Source organism: Atractosteus spatula, chromosome 12 (genome assembly GCF_055471065.1).
Source record: "Atractosteus spatula isolate fAtrSpa1 chromosome 12, fAtrSpa1.hap1, whole genome shotgun sequence".
Lineage (NCBI taxonomy): Eukaryota > Metazoa > Chordata > Actinopteri > Semionotiformes > Lepisosteidae > Atractosteus > Atractosteus spatula.
The window spans coordinates 338080-364192 of NC_142717.1; the positions used below are offsets into that span (position 1 = coordinate 338080).

Consider the following 26113-nt stretch of genomic DNA (forward strand, 5'->3'; position numbering starts at 1 on the left):
AAGAGTTCTGACTGGAGGAAATTGACTGTGAACTGAATTCATATTGTGTGGACCTAGGAGCTTGGAAAGTAAGTTGCCCCTAGAAAGCTTGATGCTTCTCAGGTCAGACACTGCCTGTTATCCACTGCTGTACAAGCTCATATAAGGTCATACTCTGTCTAAGCTTCTCGCTAGGATGTAGGACACTCAGGCTGCGCAGTCGTCAGCTCCTAATCGTATTGAGCCTGGTGCTATTTTATACCGCTGGACTGTGCTGCCACTCCGCACTGTGCCCCCGTGTTGGGGCGCTGTCTGTATGGAGTTTGTATCTTCTCCCCCTGTTTGTGCTGGTTTGCGCCATGTGCTGCAGTCTCCTCCCACAATTCAGAAAACATACTGGAAGGTTAATTGGCTTTTGGGCGAATCGGTCAGGGTGAACCTGTCTTGCACTTGTTGCTTGCTGGGATAAGCTCTGGCTTCCCTGCAACCCTGAATGGGAATAAAAAGCAATTACAGACTGTCCTGCTTCCTGGAGCCCAGTGAAGCCCCAGTGAAAACAGTGGGACTCGGGAGTTCTTGTGCTTATCGGTGACATTAGAGTATGTACAAGTACTATGATTTGATCTGATCTGGAATGTTAGAAATTTTACGGAGTCCCTTTAAGCCCAGAAAAACTAATTACTTCTGGTTATTTAACTTAAGAAGTGAGCTTTAGATTGATAATTGAAGATCATTTAATGATTTACCAATTTAAACTTGGTATTTCGGTATTTTTTGTTACTTTAAATGTTCAGGCTGAAAATACACGTTTGGAGATGCATGTTTGCATTTTTCCTAGTGCCGCATGTAGTTTATATGATTTATTGTTCATTTATTATTTTGAGCCTAATAGTAAGAAATATATTTATGTCAGATTTGTTCAAGGGTATAATTTGCTAAATGACAATATGTTCTTACTTCATTTCCTTGTTGGTCAAAATGTAATAGTTTGTTGCACTTAAACTTAAACTAAAAATATATTTACTAATCATGAAAGGGGCTAAACAGGAGCTTTTTGAATTACAGTACCTTGATTCCAAAGCATTTTATAGCCTGAAGCTTGTTGTTCATCGATATATCTTCATATATATACATACTAAAGCATATGTAAAGAACATGGTTGTACATATCGCTGTTTAATCATTAAAATACATTTTAAGATTTCATAGAAGGTTACTGCATTATAACATTTAATCACCTGTGTGTTTTTTTCCACCTGTGGTTCTGTTTAGTATTTCTGTGCAGTTCTCTGTGGTCTGATGTCAGGCTGCTCTCTTGCTCTCTCTAGGTGGCAGAGATAAGCGAGGGGGGCCTGTCCTGACGTTTCCTGCGCGCAGCAACCATGACAGAATACGGCAGGAGGATCTCCGCAGGCTCATTTCGTACCTGGCTGGTATACCCAGGTAGAGCCTGCATTTTATATGTGCCATCTTGCAGACCAAAGCTAAGAGGTTCAGTTCTTAGTTGCACACCTCGTGATAGCTGTTTGTCCTAAAACTAAAATAATAAAGTGCAGTATTAGCTGTGAGTGATGGAGCCACTGTAAATGGTTCGAGTATGGTTAAATAATTAGAGAGCTGCGGAAATGTGGTAGACATTCATAAGTGGGACTGTTTTGTCATCATAAACTTATGCGTTGTGTGTCATATACTTTTGGTTATAAATCAACAAAGATAAGGAGAAGAAAATAAGGATTCCCTGATCTTGAATACATTCATGAGAATGGTGCCTGCACCATTGGAATAGTTTTGCATTTTAGGTTGTTGCTAGCTGTTTTACTGTCGCCCAAGTCTTGGAGAATCTGTTTGCGTGGTGTGCACTGCCAGTTGTCTGTCGTGTTAGTGGCGCTGCCTGAAAAGCTGTGTTCAGCCTTTGAATGTTTGAATGTAGGTTATCCCCCTCCCACGGGGCAGCAGCCCTCCCATTGCAGAGGAAGGTGACGTGAGTCCGCATGGTTCTGGTCCAGAAACTTGCCGCAGTTTAACCTGTGCCAGCAGTCATGCGCAGAGAGGCTGTGCTCTAGAGCACTAAAGCTTCTTAGATTTCAGACATATTTCAATGCAATGCTCTTTAATACTGTTGCCATTAGCATTACTTTATTAAGCACTTGCCGGCTGTTTATGGTAAAAGTGGTGTCAGCTTGGCTTAGAATTTGACTTTTTTTTTAAGGTTTAAGGAGTAGGCAGTATTTGATGAATTTTGAAAAAGCAGGATACTTTTGCTGCCTGCTTATTCAGAAAGAGAGGCTGACTATCTGTTATTCGGAACATGTGAGGGAAGAGAAGTGTATACAGTCTAAAGTGCTGAAGAGGCACGCGCATCCTGTGCAGTGCCTCCTTCTCGGGAGAGCTGGCAGCCAGGAGAAGCGGTTTTGCTCTGAGGCGTAAGCAGCAAAGATGTCCTTTCTTGGAGCTGTTCAGATGGGCTGTCGGGGTAAGCGGAAATCCGAGTTTAGTAATAGATGACTTCTTGTTCAGAGCTCTTTATATCATGAGTCATTCCTGTAATAAAAGCTACAATATTGAATGAATTACTTGGACTTGATTGTTCCCTGTATGGACAACAAAATGATATGAACTTGAAATATAGAAAACGGTGGCATATTTTTAAATGTCATTACAGAACATAAAATGCTAACCATTTATTTTGTGGGGGTGGGTGGGGGGTGTGCATGAGAGTAAATTTAACTTTCCTGGATAAGAAATGTAACTGAATATGTATTTTCTATTCTTCAACTAGCGAGGAGGTATGCAAACAAGGATTCACAGTCATAGTGGACATGCGTGGGTCAAAGTGGGACTCAATTAAGCCTCTTCTGAAGATCCTCCAGGAATCCTTCCCCTGCTGTATTCATGTTGCACTGATTATTAAGCCAGACAACTTTTGGCAGAAGCAGAGAACTAATTTTGGCAGCTCAAAGTTTGAGTTTGAGGTAAGCCCTAATTACTTGTGCTATCAGATGTCCTTTGAAAATCTGAACATCGGTTGAATTGGGGACAAGAACATCTGAAGGATTAATACTTTTAATTTTAGTACATCGGTTATATCCTGCTTAAAATCTAAACATCTACAAGTGTAGTTTTATCTATAAATCATTTATTACAACAGACAATATCTTGAGCTCAGCTGTTTTGCTTTTTAATAACTTGCTTAGAAACATTGTGTATGAACAAACTGCCCCCAAAATACAGTAATTAGGAATGCATATGTGTAACAAGCAGTATTAAAGAGCTTTGAGCGGGAAGTTGACAGCATCATTTAACCATTTTAAGCAGTAAGGGTTTAAATAGGAACATTACATTCAGATGTTACTGTTATGCTTATATAGCAGAGAAGGCAACTGGTTTTGAAATGTAACTTACTTTTGCTTATTCTTATATTAAACTCTGCTGTGTATTACTCTAAATTCTTATATATTACTAGAAATCATAGATAACTATCACACAAACCAAGTCCTCAATATGATCGGTTTTTATTTCATATATGCATGTACTCACTTTATCCTTTAGGTTTAGTCACTATACCGTCATTTTTCCAGAAGTATTCCAAGCTGTAAACTACTTGTTGTAGTTTTCTTTTAAACTGATACTGTTGAGAGTATTGTTTGAAATCTTGAATTGGTTTAGCATGTGAACCTTGTAACATACTTTCTGTAGCATAATTATAATAAAACGTGCATCCAATTTTGCAGTTCAATTTTAACTATAGCACGTGTTTATGTAAGTCGTGAATAGTAAAATGATACAATTTAGCCATCTAGGTATTTGCCCGATATTTCATCTTTCGAAAACAAGTATCTCACATTAGTGAAATAGTCACGTTATTTCATCTTTCGAAAACAAGTATCTCACATTAGTGAAATAGTCACGTTTCCTTCGGTACGATTGTGGTTATTTGCTTCTGAACAATTAACAGTCGGTGGGTTTGACTGTGGATTTATTTTCCTTTTCCCTTTTGTCTGCCTGCAAACAGACAAGCATGGTGTCATTAGAAGGCCTTACCAAAGTAGTCGACCCATCCCAGCTGACCCCAGACTTCGAAGGCAGCTTGGACTATAACCACGAGGAGTGGATTGAGATCCGTGTGGCGTTCGAGGACTTCATCAGCAATGCCACACACATGCTTTCCCGGCTGGAGGAGCTGCAGGAGATTCTGGCCAAAAAGGACTTTCCTCAGGACTTGGAAGGGGCGCGGCGCATGATTGAGGAGCACTCGCAGCTGAAGAAGAAGGTGGTTAAGGCCCCGATCGAGGACCTGGACACTGAGGGACACAAACTCCTGCAGAGGATCCAGGGCAGCGATGGCTTTCCCAATAAGAATGCAGTCACGGCTAACGCCGACATGCAGAGCCTTGTTCCCAAGGTGTCCACCATGCTGGACAAACTGCACTCCACTCGCCAGCATCTGCAACAGATGTGGCACGTCAGGAAACTGAAGCTCGACCAGTGCTTTCAGCTTCGACTCTTCGAGCAAGATGCGGAGAAGGTAATGGCTTCGGTGCTTGCCCTCTTTTTGTCTGTGTTATTCATGAATTATAATTATTTCTCTTCTCTATATAAAATACCTTTGTCTTAATGCTGGAAGCAGTGTGTTCTTTGCACTAATTTCTGCTGCTGGTGTTTAATTGCAGCAGATTGTCAACAAGTGTCTGGATTTCCTGGTTGTCATTTCATGACATCTTTGTTTTGGGTGGTGAGATATTTTGCATTATGTACGTATGGAATAATTTGTCTTCTAAAGATATGGTGTGACAACATTAAGAAAACCAAAATGTTTAATCTTCAGAACCACACTTTAAAAAGTGCCTAAAATTACTTTATTTTAATTACTCAGACACGTTTACCAGTCCTCTGGTAAGTTTTCTTTGATGCCTTAGGTGCCTGTAATTTTTACATTTTTGTGGCATTTTTTTCCATATACAAGTGGATGTTTCCTAAATGCAAAGTAAGCCATTAAGTCCTTTCATTTCTATAGGTATTTCTGTGCCTCTAAATACGGTCAGAGCACATGCCCAGTCAGGTCAGAATTTCAGAGTCTAGCTGCTTTAGGTGTTGTCTCCACAGGCACTACACGTCATGTTTTCCTTTCGTCTTATGTAAGTACTCTCTGCAAACATGTTATATTTAATTCTTTTCATTTGTGTAGATGTTTGACTGGATCATGCACAACAAAGGCCTGTTTCTGACGAGTTACACAGAGATTGGAACTAGCCACCCTCACGCAATGGAGCTTCAGACTCAGCACAGTCACTTTGCAATGAATTGCATGGTAAGAAGGAAAAACTGTTTGGTTAGTGCTGATGTTCTTCAGTTAAATTTGGGAATTAGTCTCCTGAGTCATATTTACATTGAATTCTTCTGTGACCATCTTTCATGGTTTCTGTTCTGTTGTGGAATACCTTGACCAAAAGCAAGAACGATTTGTGCAAAGACCTTCCTTGAGCAAACATCATGAGACATTGAGCAGAGTACAAAACCTTTTCTTTTTACACCACTGCATTAATTTGAAGTTTAGAAATGCAAGATGGTTTGGCCAATTAGATGTGTTCTTCAGTACTTCAGTCCTGATTTAACTGGTAGCACCCAATTTTTCTCAGGAAAACAATGTAATGATTGATTGGAATTGGTGCCTTACACACATCTCAATTTAATAGCATTTTGACACTCGGTTAACGGTTTTTACATTCTGATTGTTTTATTTGTACCTGCTTTCACATAGCAATACAGTAGCTCTTGCTAATCATGACGCTATTGCTGAAGGGTCTTGTGCTTCAGAGTGGGTTCATCATGTGTTGGGGTCTGTATTTTGTCATCTTTTTTATTGTATCTTAGTTGAATTTAAGTGAAGCCTGTTCAACCTGTTAAATTAGTTGGGCGTGCTTTTCGTCATGTAAAGGCACGCTCAGTATAAAGCTTAGGGAGCCCGTGAGGAAAACAAGCTTGTTGAAGAGTAAGAAGGTCTTGCGTTCAAATAACCTGTGGTATTGAGGATGTCTGAATTCACCACACACCCATGAGAAGTTAAGATTTGGCTCCCAGCCATCTTACAGGAGTGTCTCAGCATTATCTAGACAGATTCCATTGTGGGAAAGTTCAATTGGAAGCACTTCTCCCCTCATTCACAGCCCTTCTTTGAGATTCCACTTTTCCTTGTTCTAGTATTAGTGTTGATTTAAATGTAAAGCCTGTTAATTGCACAGGAGTGCCGACAGATATGAAAACATTGCAGGGAGCTAACGCTCATATCTGAGCCTGCAGGGTTATAGAATCGGCATGCCTCTACATCACAGGTGTGAGACTGCCCTGTGCGTTTTGCATTTTTATTTCTGGAAAACAATTATCTAATATCATAGTATACATAAAATTTAGAGGATCTTTTTTAACAAACTGCTTTTCATAAAGGTAAGGCTGCTTGATAAATGGAATGAAGAGAGGAACTTTAACTTTGATTGCATCGTCTCCTTCAGGCAATGATACATTTCAGACCTCATGTTACAGCAGAAATATATTGATTGTCTGTTTTTTCTCCCAAGAGAAGATTGTTTGTCATCTGGAATTCTTGTTTATTTACTCTGAAAGTGGAAGCTTGCGGTACATTAAATGTCTGTACATTAAACACTTCTAAAGTGTTGTTCTTTTAAATTTTTTTTAATCCGAGAAAGAAAGCTAAACATTGATTGTAGCGCTTCCACTGTCTTATGCAATGTCACATATCCGTATTTTGGGAATAAGGAGGGCAAAGCTTGACATTTAAATCTTTGGGAAAGACCACTTTTTTGTTGGAGCTCAGCTTTGATTTCCCACCTTTAAAGGGTGACCAGCTGGAGTGGTGACAGGGAATACATTCTTCTTAAATATCTGTGCTGTGACTGGAGCCAGTCTGTGACGCCAGGGAGCACTGCTGGTCCACCCTGTTGTGCCTCATTGTGGTTTCTGCCTTTGGAATTGGGGAAAAGCCTTTAGAGCCTCGCTGGCTTTGCCACCTTATTTCCGCTTGCATCTTTGTGAGGGATCTGACCACACTACACTGTGGCTGCCTGCGTTTTCACTTCATTTCCTGTGAAGCAGCATCGTTTCAACATCTGGCCTGTCCTCTGAAATCCTTGCACAGTTATGAATAGTGATAATAACCAGGACTCTCTTGGGTTTTTCCACCAGCATTGTGTTTAGACTACAAATGACGTTTGCCTTCATTTTCATGCAGTTTCCGCACTCAGCTTGTAAATGTAGAAGCAGGGGTTTCTTAATTGTGAACATAATCGGCATAACCCCATACATTAAACCTGTTTCACTTGGTTGTAATTGAAGTCTAAGATTTTTAAGTAAGATTAGGAAAGTAAGTAAAAAAAAAAGGAAATCCGGATTTTTTTTCTTTTATTTTTAACACATTTAAACAAGTTTTTAGCCTTTCATCACAGTCGTAGATAATAAAACTTTATTTAGTGCTTATCAAAAAATATTTCTAGCTCCCATTGGTATCAGAACATGTTTTTATTCTGAATACAAGTATAGCTAAGCCATCCAGCTGCTATTGGAAAGTTGCTAATTTCTGTTATCACTAAAATCAGACGCCTCTTCTGGAAGTAACGACTGTAAAGCATGACAGATCCCTGGACGGGACACCCGTCTTTCACAGGGCAGACAGGTACTCCACTCATCCTAATCAGTGCGCCATCGAAAGGTGGGAAAAAGAAACAGAGCGCTTGATGTAAAAACCCCACGAGGATCATGCAAACATGCAAAAAGTTGCACAAGTTGCAAATTGAACTCCTGCCTCACAGCTCTTGGGTCTGCAGTGCTAGTTGCCGTGCCACTGTCACCCTGTGTCTGTCAGTCCAATACAGCAATGCACTGAATGCTATGAAAATATGCTATTACATCGGTTAATTTATTCAGATGCCAAAGCACCATTTAGTAATAGAGTTACCAATAATAGAAAGATCTAAAAGCTGCAAGATGTCTATGCAGCAGAGGGGACAGTAAGGTAAGAGCTGTGTAGATTCTGCCAGCAATATTGATGTTCTCCTCATATTAATAAACTAAATATCTTCATTAAAATATATAATTTGATTGCCTAATCATTTCTATTGCTGGTATCATTTAATATTCTCTTTTGTGTATGTATTTTTTGTCAGTAGCAGATTTTTGCAGAGTTTCCAAAATAACAGTTAGCTATCAAATGTCAAGCTATATCTCCTGTATGATCTTTCCATACAGAATATTGTTTATTTCTCGTTTTTTTTAAAGCTTAAACCAAGTGTAGTTTCAATTCTCATTTCATGTGGTCTGCCATTGTTATAAATGCAACCTATTTCAGTAAAAGTGTATTGTTTCATTTTTGTAAGAAGTGCTCTTCCCTGACAAACATCATAAATATGAGCTTATAGTAATTACTTTTCATTAGTCCCGTCGTATAAAAGCAAGGCTGAATCACTACGCAGTACAGATGGAATACCTTACTTCAGGAAATTTTGCTGAAGTGTCAGGTTAAAACACAGTGCTTGTATGGGAAACATTTTTCATTTTAATTTGGAAATGAAGAATCATGTTTTGCTATAGTAATAAGTAGTAATTTAATACTGCCCTATTTATATATACAGACAGAAAATAAAATTAATTTGTGTTTGACCATGCATAGCTATCTCCTCAGAACAGCTTTACTCATTAAAATGAGGGAGATGAAAGTCGTTTCTACATGGAGAAAGTGTGCTGCATATTCACGTTACTAAAGCAGAAATCCAATGTTTAAAGTAGGTTTTAATGCTGCCCTCCTATTTTATATATCAAAAAAATTAACTTTACCATTTTAAAAATTTCTATGGTCATGTTTAAGTATTTTTTCACTAATCTTACAAAAGCAAGTGGTGGGTGATAATTCAAAGTAGGTCATAAATGTAACAGTTTTTGAAATTAGAACAAGCACAAAGCTTTGATTTCATCTCCTTTGTGAGTTATTCCAAAAGGACATTAGGATTAATTTCATATCAGAATTCAGTTTCTGTTTCACTGGTGAAAATTAAAACCCATGTCTGATTATCAAGAAACTGCATGAAAAGTGTCCTCATTTTTTTGTTTTTGATGTGGGGAGTTCTGTGATCGTGCGAAAGAGGGAGTTTTGTGAATGGCAGTAGACCGGTCAGTGTTTGGTTGCATGATTTCCTTTGTTTTTCAACTTCATACAATAGGGATATGTGCAAGAATGTGATACTATGTTGACTTATTTTAAAAATTGAATCTCAATCAAGAGAAAATCACTTTTAAAAGTATGTAATATTTTAGGTCCTACATCACAATTCCACTTTTCCCCAGTTATTTTGGGGTGAGGGGGGTGGGTGGATCAAAAACAAATGTAATTATTAGACAATCGATATATGAATTGAGGAACAGATCAAAGTAAAGATGAAAATAGAAAACTTCAAGTATTACACTACTGCATCTGTAACTTTTAGGAGAGTTATAAATGTGATATTGTGGTGCAAAAGCTCCTACCAGTCTTCCACTAGACGGTTAAATCCCAAAGATCCACCTTGGACTTCTGGATGTTGGATCCATCTATTTCCTATTCAATGTTGGCAGTATTTTAATAACCCTGTGGATGTCTTCATATGTTGCTAAGTAAGGTTTAAACACCTGTGTTTTCACATTGCTCTAATGAGAGGTGTACAGTGTTTGTTCTATAGAGGATATTGCTTTTTCTTAAACAAATGTAGCCATTACATTCACTGTCATGAATTGTTAGATCATTCACTAATGGGGAAAAAAAACTAAATAGGTTAAACCTGGAAAAAAACATTTTACTATTTCAGTACATGATTATTGGTTCTGTAGCATAATTAGACTTGATATGACCTATTGCTTAGATTTTTTTTTCAAGACACTTGAATGAGTATTTTTAGTGAGAAATGAATTTCTGCTCTTGGGGAAATTAAAACTCATTTTGTGCACCAAATAAAATGCTTTATTTCATATGGCTTTAGTTGAAGGAATATTTTTCTGTTTATTCTGATTGTCCAAGTTTTTAATTCATATTTTAAATTAATACTAATATAAAACAATATCAGCTTACATCTTTCAGCAGATGCGTTTAGAAGGCATTTAACAATTTCAGAATTTTAGGTTGAATTTATTAGTCTGTCCAATACAGTGAGAACTGTCATTCTGTAGTAAATGCAGAAAAATAATTTGAAAACCGTTAGTTACATAAAGAGGTGCAGAATGGCACAGTGCAGCCCAGTGTACACGTTATTGTGAACTCATCCTGCACCGCTCACATGACTCGCTCTGTGCTCAGACAGCAGTAAGCCTGTTGACTGCTGTGCTGTGGTCAAAGAAATTCTGGGCATGTGGTGGAGCTAGAATGCCCCATGGGTGTAGCTGAGTTTTGCTTTAGGGACAAAAAAAACAGTGCATTTGGCTTGTGCTGGAAACTCTGGTGCACATTTACTGAACTTTTGCTCTGAGGATTTTTTTTTTGGTTTTAAGATGCGTTGTTAAGAGCTAAAGTGACTGTCTATATGTGTGTGAATGTATGTATTCCAGACCTTTACTAGAGAAGAAATTTATACATAGAACAGGTCTCTGAAATGATGTTTCAAAATGGTACTAGGGCTTAAACTGTCTTGAGCAACTTACCTACAGTAAATTTCAACTTGATATTTTAGTTTTGTTACAGACAAATGCATTCCTAATTATACATTTTGTATATCTTTTAAAATAGTGTAATACAGTATCAAATTGTATTCTTTTGTACCATTCATAAGAACACTTTTGAACATAGTTACTTGGAGCATTGAATGGTAACTCAAATACTGGTCATCAGGCGAGTGTTTTCAATTATACTTAGATAATTACAATACTGTGTATTGTAGTTCCTGTGCCACCTGTGATCTTCAACTTGAAATTGGTAATCAGCAGTCCTGAATCAGACTTCTTACACTCACCTTACAGTTTTATTTCTGGCAAAGGAGTTGATTACTTGCAACTGATTTGTCACTTCAATTTATTTGCACCAATGATTGTTTTAACCTGAGACATACATGTTTTAGTTTAACAGCAGATAGCAATGTGTCCTGTCACAGAACCTGATTTGCTTGTCATCAAAGTTACTGTTGAAGCAGACATTTCTGGAAGGGAGAGCCATGTACTTTGTAGTTAGCACATTGAGGTGGGACTCGGGGAAATAAACACTCAAAAAGGAGGTGATACACCTCAAGTAACTTTCTTGACGGAGAGTCGCTGATGAATATTTGTTTTAAAAATAAACACTTAACCTTGAGAAAATGAATGTGTTTTTAATTAATAAAATAGAATAGATCTTTTAATGAACAAAATACCTCAAAGCTTTTTTTAGGAGAAAGTCAACACTGGTAATTTATCCTCATGTTTATTTTTTAAGCGACTCTCTTCCTTACACAAACAGCTTATTGGTTTTACGGCATCTTGTAGGTATAGCTGGTGCGCCGTCTGTTTGACCAAGCCACATGGACCCCTGCTGGTATTTTTCTTCTGTCTCTCTCCCTGCAGAATGTCTATGTCAATATTAACCGCATCGTGTCGGTGGGCAGCCGCCTGCTGGAGTCGGGTCATTACGCCTCCCAGCAGATCAAGCAGATCTCCAGCCAGCTGGAGCAGGAGTGGAAGGCGTTTGCAGCAGCTCTGGATGAGCGCAGCACTTTGCTTGACATGTCTGCAGTCTTTCACCAAAAAACTGAGCAGGTGAGGCAACACGCCATCTACTTGTTCCCTTATTTTCGTTGGCAGTGAAAGGAACAAGTGGATGGTAATTCCACTGCTGAAATGAAAGATGCTTTCTTCAGGGGCTGTTTTTGTCTTTAGTTTTCAAAGTTATCAACCGTAGCTTGCTCTTTTGTAGCTACCTGCTCTTAACATCTTTAGTGAAAGATTGAAAAAAGCTGACAGCACAACTCTTACTAATGTGTACTAGCATGAATTAGCTCGTACAGTGTTGGAGATAAACAACACTTATGTTTTTAGGGCAAATCAATTCTTCTGATATTTTAAAAAACATGTTTTTTGACAGTTCATCCTTCTTGCACAAGGTTCTCTGACCTTATCTTGGGAAGGTTTACTTACATTTTAGTGGCAATTAATTAAGGAAGCACAGGTAATGTAGTTTTTTGTGGTTCTGTTCTGTGGACAAGTTGAACCTGTGTTTAGGCTACGCGATGTCATCTTTGCGCAGCCAGAGCTGTGCACGGTATGCTGGGGTATTGCTGTAGGTAGAACAGGTTGATCTTTTGGAGGTATTTGAACCCGTGGCTGCAAAAATGGCTTCATGGCCATTCTACATAAGCAGCCTTCATCATCACCCTTTCCAAGAAGAGCCCCCTTTCCTGGAAGAGCATTGCAGCTCCTCCCAGTCTGTGGTAATGTGTCCTGAGGCTGTGCTTTGTCCACTTCCTGCAGTACATGAACAATGTGGATTCCTGGTGTAAAGCCTGTGGGGAGCTGGACCTGCCATCTGAACTACAGGACCTTGAAGACGCCATCCACCACCATCAGGGCCTGTATGATCACATCACAGCGGCTTACTCCGAGGTACACTGTCTGGTTCTGACTAAGCCCTGATTCACTGAATGCATATGAATAGTAATATTATATTTAACTTTGTGTTAGAACAGGTCAAGGTGTATTCCACGCTGAAAGGAAAAGAAATGAGACAGTGTTTCGACTATGGAGCCTTCTCCGGGAGTGGCCCTGAAGGATGACACCTGAAGAAGGCTCTACAGCCAAACCTCTTTTCCTTTCAGCGTGGAATAACACATAACCTGTTCCTTTACAGCCTGTGCATGCTGACACAGCTACCTACTTGTATATCTTTACATATACACAAAACCGATTCATCAACACCTTAAAAAATAGAACAATATTTTGACGCATACAGCCATCATGAGGATCTCTTTGCTCGCCAAACATGCAGGTCAGCCAAGACGGGAAAGCGCTGCTGGATAAACTGCAGCGACCTCTGACCCCTGGGAGTGCCGACTCATTAACGGCCTCGGCTAATTACTCTAAGGCAGTGCACCACGTGCTGGACATCATCCACGAGGTTCTGCACCACCAGAGGCAGCTGGAGAACATCTGGCAGCACCGCAAAGTCCGCCTCCACCAGCGCCTGCAGCTGTGTGTCTTTCAGCAGGACGTCCAGCAGGTCCGTGAGCCCCGCTCCTGCCCCCGTTGTGGCCGCAGAACGCGCATGGTGCTCTTCGTCACGCGCAAGCTCCTCACAGCACCTCAGGATTCCCAGCTGACGTTTCGATCGCAAATAGAAAACCGTCAGCTGCTGAATCATGTAGCTGTATTGATTAGTCTAGATGATAAGAACCAGCTCACTTTCACAAGACAAACCCTGTTCCTTTTCCTAGTGATGACGATGATGAAGATTTCATCAGGTATTCAGTCACTCCTAATGACTAAAAGCTCAATGTGAAGACCATCTGAATATTTGCAATTCTCATGTAGAGGTATTCCGTGTGCAGTTAGTGTAAAGGCTGAATACAACACGTCTCTGAATGCTGTAATGAGGAACGGAGTTAAATGCACTGGTGGTGAACCTTTTGCAACCACTGGTATTGCATTGTCCTTTCCAAGTCTTTGCTGGGAAGATATTTTTAGTCTTTCCTTTTGCCTGATTACTTTGTGGGATGAAAAGAATATATTTGGCATAAGCAAATAAGTCAGTCTTCAAAACAACTAGGACAAAACAGCAAAGGAGTTTGTACTGAACTGTAAATTGAATAACTCCCAGAAATGGAAAAAAAGCACATTAATTGAATAATATAAAATTAAAACGAAAGTATTCATAATCAGTTTAAAACCTGCTTTTGAATTACAGTGGAGTGCACCTTATTCCAGTACATTGCTCAGAGCTCAAATAAGCTTCATGATTTAGTGTTTTGCCTTTTTGTCTCTGCTCTTCAGTGCAGGTTTATTACTCTGCACTAATAAGTGTCTAATTAGTAGTGGGCATGTAGGCTCTTTCAAACTCTTAAAATTGCTTTCACTGTCATTCCAAAAGCATATTCTTTGTGAGTTGCGCAGACGGCCCGGTGATTAGGAGAAGGCTTTAGTTACTCCTTCCTCGTGCCTCAGGGTATTCTGAGTGTTGCGAGATCTATCCATAATCTAGGTAACTGTTGCCATGGTAATCCTATTCATTGCCATGTAAGATGCGTGTTATTCTGTATGTATCATACAATGCATAAATTGAGATAGCTTTCAGACTACCTAGGATATACTGAAACATCTAGGAAGGAAATTTGACTGCAGCAGTGAATAATATGTAGGAAAAAGCCTCACAATAGCACCTTTATTTTGTTAATTCATTAAAAATACAGCAGTTGAGCAATGAAACCAATAACGTTGTGTTTTCATGACTCATTGAATATTTCGTTTTCCTAGCACCTAGGGTGTCTTAGGTTGAAAACCTGTTCAGTATACCATGATGCATTAACAAATGTTCATACTTGTGAACTTGGCCTTTTTTTAGAACATCTGGTTATTTCTAAAATTTTAGTCAGATTTCAGCTGATACATTTAATTAGAAGGGCACTATAGGATTTTTCATGTGTGATTGCATCATGAAAGCTGCACTATCGAAAAAGAACCTCAAATGTCTGCAATTACATCTGTCTTTGTGTATAAATATGAAAGAATTAAAAATGTCAGGGTCTAATATGTGTATGTAGCACTAATTTGCTCATGGTGCTTTTTATTTATGGATCCACTTTTGTTCTTCTCATTCACATGTATATTTCAGGTCGGCTTTAAATTAAAAATATCTTATTTTAAAGAAATGTGACAGTGTTGCAGCTGAACTCGCTTCCCCTTTAGTGTTCTGGGATGAATGACCATATTGAGTGTCTTCCTCTGCTTGAAGCACCACCTGGTGGTGCAGTGATAGGCATTTCCATTCTTCAGTAGCACTGTCGAGAATTGATGGTGTTAGAGTTGAGCAGATTTAAAGTGGCCTCAGGAGTGACCATTTGTGTTGCTTTTTTAATGGTTCAGGTTCTGGACTGGATTGAAAATCATGGAGAGGCTTTCTTGAGCAAGCACACTGGGGTGGGCAAGTCCCTGCACAGGGCCAGGGCTCTGCAGAAGCGGCACGAGGACTTTGAGGAAGTGGCCCAGGTAACCTACGTGCTGACAAGGATCACGTTGCCTTCTTTCTGTTGTTTTTGTGGCTCTAAGACCACAGTTCCTTTTTTAAATTATAATACATTAAAACTCACTGCACCTGTGTAGGCCGTGCATTAAATGCATTATCGAAATTAACATAAGAAATCTCCCATGGTGAATGCAGTAAATCCTTGCTTAAGGTAAGTCTTTTCATTTCTGCATTTGAATTTTATCTTTATTGATTTCACCTGTCTTTATCCACCATGGTAGATGAAAAGCAATCAGCTATTGATTAGGTGGTTTACAGGATTTGGGACCATTACTGTTACAAGGCTTTTATGCTTTCAGTAATATTTAACTTCCAGCACCTTCATGATTTATTGTAGGAGTTTGCGGTTTTACTTATCAACTTACTTTTTTCCCCCATACATTTTTGTATGTAAAATATATTTATTTAGATAATTAGATATTAACAGATGTGTTCTAGGAAGAAAACAAAGGTAGTGGAGATATGCTTTGTTGCAGATTTTTAAAAGGTGAGAATAAGTCTGTTCTGAAAATTAAGTATGTCAAGATTCAAAATGTACATTACATTCAAAATGTAATTGACTCCTGGAGTAACATTTCTGGATATCTGTCTAACATCAAACATGAAAGAAATGGATCCAAAGATCAGCATGAATTTATTTGCATTTTGCATTTGTGGTCATCTCGATCAGTCTGAATGAAGTGATTAGAAATTTTTGATAGCATAAGGGATTTCAAACATTTGAAATATTAAGAATATTAATCTGTTGTTATTAGTATTAATAATTGTGGAATTATTGCCATGTCTTCTAACTCGTGTGCCTTCCTTGTTCTCAGAACACGTACACCAATGCCGACAAGCTGCTGGAGGCAGCAGAGCAGCTGGCGCAGACAGGGGAGTGTGACCCCGAGGAGATCTACCAGGCTGCCCACCAGCTGGAGGACCGCATCCAGGACTTTGTGAGGAGGGTGGAGCAGCGCAAGGTGCTGCTGGACATGTCTGTCTCCTTCCACACTCACGTCAAAGAGGTAATGCCCAGTCTGGACCTGTGTGTAGGGGAACACACATCTTGTCATGGCTGTTGAGATATAGCCTTTGAATTGTGTGTGTACAGATATATGCTAGTGTAATTTCATAGTGCAGTTTAGGCTGCAACAGACTCGTATTCTCACATGACTATTTGCAGTCAATAATTGAGCTTGTTTTCTATAAGTGTAGGAATTGCACTTGGGTGAGTCATCTTGGTAAATGCACGTGCTGTATTATGTACTGTTTAGAATTTACTGCATCATTTGTTATTGCTTCTAGTTGCCTAAATTATATTTCCTTGCACTCAGGTATTTCTGAACAATTGGAAGCAATTGTAGCTGACTATCATTGCTATGCCATACATTTATAATAAGGAAATTGCATTGTGCTGTTAAGATGTGTGATTTCCCTGCAGCCTTCAAACAGATATTAGGAGTATGAAGACCAACCAAGGCAAAGACGACAGGATAGGCAGTGGTGTAAGAAAAGAGCACCCCCAGATATGTTGCTGCTAATGGAACTGTCTTACCATGGCTGTCTGTATTGGCTGGCAGAGCCACAGGGTTAGTGCAGGAGGATGGAAGGTCATTTCCTAAAGGAAACACACCTTACCTCTGCTTTCACAACTTAAATTCACCAGGACTGGGGAATTGTATGTGCGGATCTAAACTCAATTTTTTCCATAATGTTCTTTCAGCAGAGCAGTAAGTCAAGATATGTTTGTTTGGTATCAAGTTCTGTGTGTTTTCTTAACTCATGTTTTGAATTATTCTTATGCCTGTATATTTGCTTTAGTTTTACTACGCCTTCTGCCTTTTTGCTTCCTGCACGTGATTTCCTATCTGAAACAATAGGCGATTCTGTGCTGTCGTTTTAGGGACCCAGTTCATGAATGTTTTCTGTATGCTTAACAGATGTTACCCAGCATAAATTGAAGATGTTTAAAATATTGTGCTTCATAATAGTGTCATATGAACACAATTCCATGTCCTATTTGTTCGTTTGTGGAAATTGTTTCCCTTAAAGATAAAAATAACTTGTGGGTATTTGCTAGCAAGGTGGGGAATGATGTAATTTCTCTGTTATTTTGAAAGAAATGACTGAAAATTTTTAACTGCTTATTTTTCTCCATAAGTTATTAGAATACACTTTTCATTCAAACCAAATTAAAGTTGCTTCACAAAGTGAATGTTATGACTTTTGTTTTGACATGTCTAATTTACTCTCAGGGGCAATTACTTTTTCCTCTCTGTAAAATTGTCTTGATAACATGGAATCAGAGAGCAGAAAGTGTAACATACTTCAGTTCATTTTTTAAATCTGAAATAGGTGCCCCCTGTCACCACCAGCTGTGTGATCCAAATTCAAATCCCAAACTGACTCAGCTCTAAAAGAGCCAGTTTTCTCTTGGTCTGCAAACTTCATTGTACTAGGAAATCTTTCCAGGCTCTCTACTATTAACGTATAAATGTATGAAAGCGCTAGAACTAACTCCATTTGTGTTCTTGATGTTCTAACCTTCAATGTGTACATTTTAATACATTAATTTTAAAGATGTTTGTTTCACAGCTCTGGAATATGATACATCTTTTTAAATTGCTATTGTAAACTAATTGCAGGAAAAAATATGTACTGTTATGGATCCTAATTTTTTAGTATAATATTTAACTTCTGAGTGTGTACATATTGTGAAAATATTAGCATGCTCAGTGTATTGGCTCAGTCTTAAATTATCCTAATTTTCATGAGGACTTTTCATGATGTAAAACATCAAGTGATGAATGTAAATTCACAAACCAACGATTTGTTGCCCAGCCCTCTGGAGAACCTTGAAGTATCGTTTTAATACCGGAAACTGCATAGATAAGATTTCAGAATGTAAGAAAAACAAAAATTGGAATAGTTCTTCTCTGGAGAGGAAACAAAACTATTTCTTTTCTTAATGATGTAGCAGAAAAAAACCCGAGGCCATGCCAAATTGATTTTGCCATGTTGCCTGAGCTTCCCGGTCTTGATGAGCTCCCTGACTCTCGCCTCTAGCTGTGGACGTGGCTGGAGGAGCTTCAGAAGGAGCTGCTGGATGATGTCTACGCCGAGTCGGTGGAGGCTGTGCAGGACCTGATCAAGCGCTTCGGGCAGCAGCAACAGACCACACTGCAGGTCACTGTCAACGTCATCAAGGAAGGGGAAGACCTCATTCAGCAGCTGAGGTGGGGGACAGGAGCTTTGCGGGTTACTGTCAGTTAAACGCAGCCAGCAGGCAGCACCAACGCGGCAGGCCTGGAAATCTCCCAGTGCCCAGCATTTTATCTTCATCCTGTTCAATGAAATAAAAAAAGCTACTAGAATTATTATAAAGCTGTTAATTGTAGAAAGGGATATCATTGTGGAAGCAGTAGAAACAGCACTGTGGAGTTGTGGATAGGTGCTCTGGACTCCAGGGTACCCAGACAGGCTTGCGGGCTCCAGTCTCAGGCAGGATGCTGCTGCTGTTGTACGCGTGAGCAAGGTATTTCAGTCAGATTGCCCCCGTAAGTACCCTACTGTATTAACGGATCTCTCGGCCATAGTTCTCAATGCTAATTTGTTCTTTTTTGATTTAAATGTCCAGCTGAAATTGATACAAATACATTAATAATACTGATAATGGTATCGCTTATTTTTATTAACAGCTTCATCAACAGGGAACTGCTATTAGCAAGGGTAATGCAGAACAGGACAGAGCCTTCAGAATGGTCATTAAGGCTGCTTTGCTCAGCTCTTGCTAGTCATTGTTTTGGTCTGTGGTGTTTATCCATCTGCCTAATATTACTGTTCTTTTTTTAAAAAAAGGTTGATGAATTGCTTAAAAAGTAAATGCTCTGTGATGGTATTGGTTAGGTGTTGTTTTACATATCTAAAATGTAAATACTACTGCATATAACACTTAATTCCTTTTTGGCTGTGTGTGCTGTAGGATCAGAAACTAAATTGGTTGTTGTGTTGAACTGAATCCTAGCATCGAGGAAGTTCAGATGTAAAGGTCACAATGGGAAGGGTTAAGAATGTGGCTTTTTACACATGAAGTGAAAGTGAATTTTTGCCCAAAGGTGGATGTCTAATTAAAAAGACCACAGTAAGAGAGAGGGTAGATCATGAGAAGGATGAACATTGAGAAGCCCATTCCCCTTTATATATGCACACTGCATGACATCTGAAAATGTAAATGAGCTTCTTTTGTGACTGCTTGGAAGAGGTTTGGCCAGCAATTGACACAACTTTCTTCATCTGCAGAATCTGGGTTATGAGTTTCATTATATTCTGTCAAAAATTATTTTATTAGTAGCATTTTGTCCTTTTACTTTGCAGTCACTTATATATGGCTTTTATAGTCATCGTGAACATCTTAAATTTGCTACAATACAGGAATTTTAAAAGTTGTCCAAAATCCACTAGGGTTTTAAGGAATGTGCCACTTATATTGTGAGGACTATTTATTCAGATTGCACTTCAATTTTGAAGTTCACTTAAAGATTCTTATCAGTATGCTCCCTCATCTAACCCTTCCAGCCAACAGAGGAGGTAATTGTGAATGTGGTTCTTGATAAGGTTCCTGAATTGTCTGCAAGATGCCTCTTAAAATACTTCTAGTCTGTGTAGAATGTTACGCTCTCAAGCCTAGACTTGTTTAATTACTTGTAAGCCTGTTATGAAGTTCTCTATTAGCTCTGAACTTTATCCTCATGTACTGCCCTTTCTTTATTGTGTATCAGTGCACTCACTGACTGTTGCAATCACCCTGCCGATTGTATTTGTTAGGGTTCCTTCTCTGAGCTGGTATTTTGTTAATATCTTTCAGGGACTCGGCAATTTCAAGCAACAAGACTCCCCACAACAGCTCGATCAACCACATCGAGAGCGTCCTGCAGCAGCTGGATGAGGCCCAGGCCCAGATGGAGGAGCTCTTCCAGGAGCGCAAGATCAAGCTCGAGCTCTTCCTGCAGCTCCGCGTCTTCGAGAGAGATGCCATTGATGTACGTTTCATTCATTCTTCGGGGTTCAGCTTGAAGTCAGGCCTCTTTAGGGGAGGACGTTTCGGGAATCCTTGCAGGTTGCTTTTCCCAGGTCTTTCATTGTTCTTTTTGCATCACCTTCTGCGATGGAGCCATTCATAGTCATGCCATTGATTGCTTCATCTTGGGGTGTGATTCTGGCATGGTGCTGATATTGCTGGTGCTCCCTCTGCATTTGAAGGTATCTTAGGGAGGGAGTTTCATCTAGCACCTAGAGCTGCAGTACAAAGCTGTATTTATTTATTGTCCGTGGTGATGTCTAAGTGGTTCTGCAGGTTGTCATGGTAAATTAGAATTTGGTCTTTAGTTCTCAGTTTCCTTATTTTGTTTAATAAAGGATTAATTGAGATAAATATTAATATACAAGTTTTATAGTTGAGTGAAATGATTCTTTGAAATACTTTTAGGTGGAGAAAATTAAAGGGCATTACTGATTTTTTTTCCATAAGTATTGAAATGTAAATTGCAAAGTCATTTTGCAGAGATACGCTGATATCTTTCAGAATTCAGTCTGAAGCTATGGGAGAATCACAATGTATAGAAAAATGGTTAACTCTGCTTGACCTCCTCATCATATATTCTGTCTATATCAGAGAAAAAACTTGGATGAACCCTTTTAAAGCAAAATTGTAATTATTTTATTCAAACCCAATCTTTTTTTCAGAATGTATACTAGAATGTTGTTGCTAAAGACAATACAACACGTATAGTTCTGAGACTCATCTTTTGGTAACCTTATTACTGATATGAAATCCTCAGAATACTTTGATCTGCTCGAATCTATGAAGTTGTGTTAATTTCTAATGAAAGCTATTGATTCTATCTTGGCAATAAATTGAATCCTTTTCATCTTCTGCCTGCATTTCTGGATGAAAGGCTGTGCAAAGAGAATACAGATGCCCAGCTGATATTATAATGATATAACAAATGGAGGTGCTATGTGTGTTGGGATTGAGGAATGAGGGTCGAAGAGTTTTCTCCCCCAATCTAGGATGTAAACAGATCCATTGCAGTATGCTCTGTTTTTGTCCTTACAAGGACTTGTGCGTTGGATTTAAACAAATGTTTGCGATTTTATGCAAGATATTTATATTGGAATATAAAAATAGGTACTATAACATGGTATAGCAGCATACTGGAATGCATTTAAAACATAAAAGTTAAACAGCATTATAATAACTGTGTTTATTTAGTGCATTTGCAAAAGGCTGTACTAGCTTCATAAATGAACATGGTTCTGGCTGATCAGCTTTGGCAGGACTTTTTTTGCTGACTACACACCCTTTCAAGAATTGCTCCCTGACCTGTGGAAATGTGCCCTGCAGCACACAGGGCATAGGTGAGGCATGTGGTGTTCATCGTCCTCAATTCATGTTCAGACGAGTTCAGAGCGATTCTCTTATGAGGACAAGAAAGAGGCTAAAATGAGAACAATTTTGGATGAAAGTTACATTGTTGCTGATTAAAAACAGAGGTTAAAGTAAATTTGCTGCACTGTATTGTAACTAAGAAATAATGCTGTCAAATGGCTATCTTATTATTAACTGTGAAGTTCAGAAGTTTGGATAAAGGGAGTGTTGTTTTTAATTAAAAATAGAGGTTAAAGTAGTTGTTTAAATGGTTCTTCTCTCTGTGGTTACTCGGTGAGACTAGGCAGGCAGCTCATGTAACAAGGAGGTGGAAATTCCTTTTTCTGGAAGGATAAACGCCTCAGTGTGGATTTTGCCATTAGCAATTGACCTGTAGATCAACTTAAGGAGTTTCCTATTGGAATCAGCCAGCATCTTATAGGACAGTTGCAGACTGCCAGGCAGAAGACTTGCCACTGTCATTGCCCATTCTTGTCACCAAAGAACGACTTAAGGAGGCATGTTCTTCCCAACGAGAGGAATTTATTCTTCTCTCCAACTTCAGTACCAGCACTGGAAGGAACTCAATCTCTGGCGTGGAACGATTAACAAAAAGGGGAAAAAGACAACTCCAGTGGCATTGGCCACCTTTCCACCCTGTTTTGCCAGAAAAACAAGTACAGCACATCATCCCACTGGATCAACTGTTGCGAACACTGCGGATGGAAGAATAGCGTTTAAGAATCTGAGCATCCAATCAGCTGAGACCTCTTCTACCAGCACGGAAAGATGACTTTCAACAAACAGCAGTAGGAACGCCTCAGCAGCTCTTGGTGTTGCCCTCTGGCTTCCTGTTTGGATATCCAGCTCCATAGCAGACTTTCCTTCATCTCAGTCATGGCATGTGCTCAAGAGGGTGGAAGAGAAACTGCTCCCAAGGTGTCCTGAGGGCCAGTGTGAAGCACAGCATCGCCACCAGCTTCTGCTCAAGACTTGATTAACAGCAAGATGAGATGGAGTCAGAGTTGTGGATGCCATTAGCAAACCAGGACCATCAGTTCGACTGAGAAACGCGTGCACACTGCGGCAGCCTCTACCCGATAGCTCTCATGACCCCTGTCTGGGCTCAGACATGGGGGCTATCATAGAAGGCAGGCATCCTCGACTGCAGGGGACACCAAGAGATTGTTTGTCCCATTAAGATTAGTATATCATCCTGGGGGACACGCATGTTTTCATATAAAGGTATCTTTATGTTCCGATACATTTTAAACTTCACTTTGCATCAGTTGGTTATTCACTCAGAAGCCAAAATAACGATCCATGTCTATCCAGATGTATAGATGCAGTGCTTGGCATGGTGTGTAATCTGTTTAATATTTTTAAGAACAATAAAACTTTCTTGTCCAGTTTGTGCTGCAAATCATGTCTTTTGCTGCTGCTATTTCTCAAGGTTTGGAGTCTCATAATTGCAGTCTGAAGAAATTAATTCTTTGTTTAAGCAAAATTCTGTTTCGACAGAAGACATTGATGGGCTTTGACAGACCAAGTCAGTGTGCTGCCCACATTGGCATTGTACTGAGACTGCTCAGCCAGTTTGTTGTGGGTAGTGCTCTCACCCAGTGGGAACTGCTGAAGCAAAATTAGCTGAACTCTGTTTGGATTACAATAACATCTTGCTTCCATTTTCTTTGTTAGTGTAGTGCAAATCAAGACAGAATCTTGTGGTCTGCTGTTGATTTGTGGTTTCATGAACTGGACTATTGCTGCGGAATTACATAGTTGCATGCAGTTTTATCAAAATATTAAATCTACGCAATGAGGATATTAAGGTGTTTTACCTTAGCTTAGCCCAAGACGGGTGTCTTTTTTTCAATTGGCAAACTGCCAGTGAAACATTTCAGGCTATCACAATATTTAATGAGGTCAGAAATGATTGGTTACAATTAGAAGAATTAAAATTTCCAGCACGGAATCATGCCTTACTTTAGAGGTGCAAGGTTCAGTTGAATGTGAAACAGACTGTAGTTAAATAATGTTTTGCTTTATAATCTGTGTCATTTTGTATAAAATAACAATCATAAACACTTATTAATAAATTAGATAATGGTAACATTCCAATAATATTACAAGTATGTGTAGCATATAATAAAAAGGGTCATTCCTGATCCTCAATTAATTTTAAATTGAGCTTTTTTTGTACTACTTTTCAAGGCTTTTATAAAAAAAAAATTCCTACTCTTGAGAATTTGTTGTATATTGTTTTCTTTTGGCGTTATTGATCCACTTACTAAATTAATGATGATTCTGTTTGTACCAAGACATTATTTATAAATGTATAAAACTGCAAAGAATCAACTATAAGTGCTCTAAAATACAATGGTAGATTATTTTTTTATCCCTTTTGCATATCAGTTGCCAGATAAACCGTTTTAGATTAAACACAATTTTTAAAAATGAAATGTAAAGCTTAATTAGGTAAAATTAACACGGTAAGCACCATTTCATAGTTTTGGCAAATGCTATACTATATCATTGTTTATTGTATAGATTGAGATATATATTTTATGAATTGTAACATGTCAATACAAGTAGACAATGCCAGTGATTCAGCCACTTACAATTGTAGTCAGAAATTCCAAATCATCTAGTTGCTACATCAAATTCCTTGCTAATTACTGATTAAATTGTTGATAGTCTTGCACACAATGCAGGACAAGGTCTTGCAATCTTTTCCACCCTGTACATTAGCACACAGTGCCATGTAGAAAGAATCCAGTCTTTCAGAGCACAATAAAGTGCTTTAGAAATGGAGCAGTGACACTGCAGAGATCCAGCTCATTAGGCCTGGTTGCAGTTGTGGCTATGAAAATCAGGCTATTATTTTATCTTCCCATATTGTACCCAAAGAAGATATCAAGTATATCTGGTGTTATAGCTTTATAGAAAAAATGTCATCTTGATTTATATTTTTTCATGTTAGTTATTTTTAAGAATGCTTTTATAGAGTACAGTAATGTTTTGCTATGTAAAGTATGTAGACAGAGCTAAATAAATATTGTATCTTCTAATAGTTTTCCATATTTATTTTGTTACTTTGATATTTGTAACTTTTTGTTTCTAGAATAGATGGAATGTATGCATTTTGTACTTGAATACATAATTCTTTTGGCTAATCTGCCATTGTGCCTATTGTAAGGTTTTACTAAAGGAAATGTAAAGGCAGTTGTTTTTTTGCTTTAATGGTCACGTAGAATTTGAGATGATTATAATATGTAGTCACCACATAACTGCATTGACATTAAAGATGCATGCAGCTGTTCTCATCCTTGAATAGAACCTAAGACTGTAAAATCACCTTGAGAATTGAGCTCTGTTTGCTTCATAATGCAGATGACCAGCTCTAAATTCTTCAGCAGAAAGTTGAGACAGAGACAAAAATTAGAATATTGGCTGTGATGTGCAGAGCTTGATATTTTTTCTGTTGTAGTCCCAGGAAGGCAGAATAAAGGTGTGATTCACACTTCAGCTTGCAGGGTCAGTCAGTTAGAACTTTTTAAGAGTATATTTACTGACGCGTTTGTCATGACATGCCTGAGATCCACAGGTGGAACCAAATGCCCTTTTCATCTCGTTTTCCAACTCTTGGGTTTAAGTAGAAGGTTCTTTCAAGTGAAGCTTGTTCCGAATAATAAAGATGATCCTAGGCTGCACAGGCAGCCTTGTGACCCTGAATGCTTTGTCTTGCAGATAATCTCTGACCTGGAGTCGTGGAACGATGAGCTGTCCCAGCAGATGAATGACTTTGACACGGAGGACCTGACTCTGGCTGAGCAGAGGCTACAGCATCATGCTGACAAGGCCCTGACCATGAACAATCTGACCTTCGACGTCATCCACCAGGGTCAAGAGCTCCTGCAGTACGTCAATGAGGTTCAGACTTCAGGTAAGATCTCACTACACACATCGAACTCTCTCTCTATATATATGCTGATTTTTGATTTTCTCAGAGAACTATCTGTTGATGATACTAATGCTGAATCCTAATGAATAATTTGGGGAGGTGATTGAAAACAACATAGAACACAATTTATATTCTAGCTGGTCCTAAGTGTATTTAAAAAAGACAAATATTGACATATTCACAGCATTTGAAATGTCCCAAGTTCATGGGTCATTTGCAGACTAGTACATAATGGCTTCTATTATTGATGACCAGAACATTTATAGAATGGCTTGGAAGCCCAGTATCTGAGCACCAGAAAATTACACTTTCTATCTTTCTCAAGTCCAGAAAATACTAAATTAGAAACTCAACCTTTAGTGCAGCAAGACTGTTTTCTTTTCATAAAGGGAGAGACTATTTTCGTTCTGGCTTGAGTGTAATAAATACTATTGTGTTCTAGTCATCAGCTGTTCTATATCAGTAATGCTACATAGTACAGTGTTTCTGCACTAGTCGTTTTGAGTTGTGTAGCTGCATGCAGTTTGCTACTG

General features: G+C 38.8%; 1 protein-coding gene across 2 annotated transcripts in view; it reads left to right on the top strand.

The window, feature by feature from the left end:
* Positions 1-26113, top strand: part of triob (trio Rho guanine nucleotide exchange factor b) — a 144582-nt gene that overhangs the window by 69765 nt on the left and 48704 nt on the right. For both annotated transcript variants that reach the window (XM_088929119.1, XM_088929120.1), the window contains exons 4-15: positions 1307-1421; positions 2758-2950; positions 3991-4503; positions 5164-5286; positions 11541-11732; positions 12444-12575; positions 12958-13188; positions 15048-15170; positions 16023-16214; positions 18256-18425; positions 20054-20228; positions 25367-25562. In XM_088929119.1, coding sequence (XP_088785245.1) covers positions 1307-1421; positions 2758-2950; positions 3991-4503; positions 5164-5286; positions 11541-11732; positions 12444-12575; positions 12958-13188; positions 15048-15170; positions 16023-16214; positions 18256-18425; positions 20054-20228; positions 25367-25562 — 2355 coding nt within the window. The remainder of the gene's footprint in view (positions 1-1306; positions 1422-2757; positions 2951-3990; positions 4504-5163; positions 5287-11540; positions 11733-12443; positions 12576-12957; positions 13189-15047; positions 15171-16022; positions 16215-18255; positions 18426-20053; positions 20229-25366; positions 25563-26113) is intronic.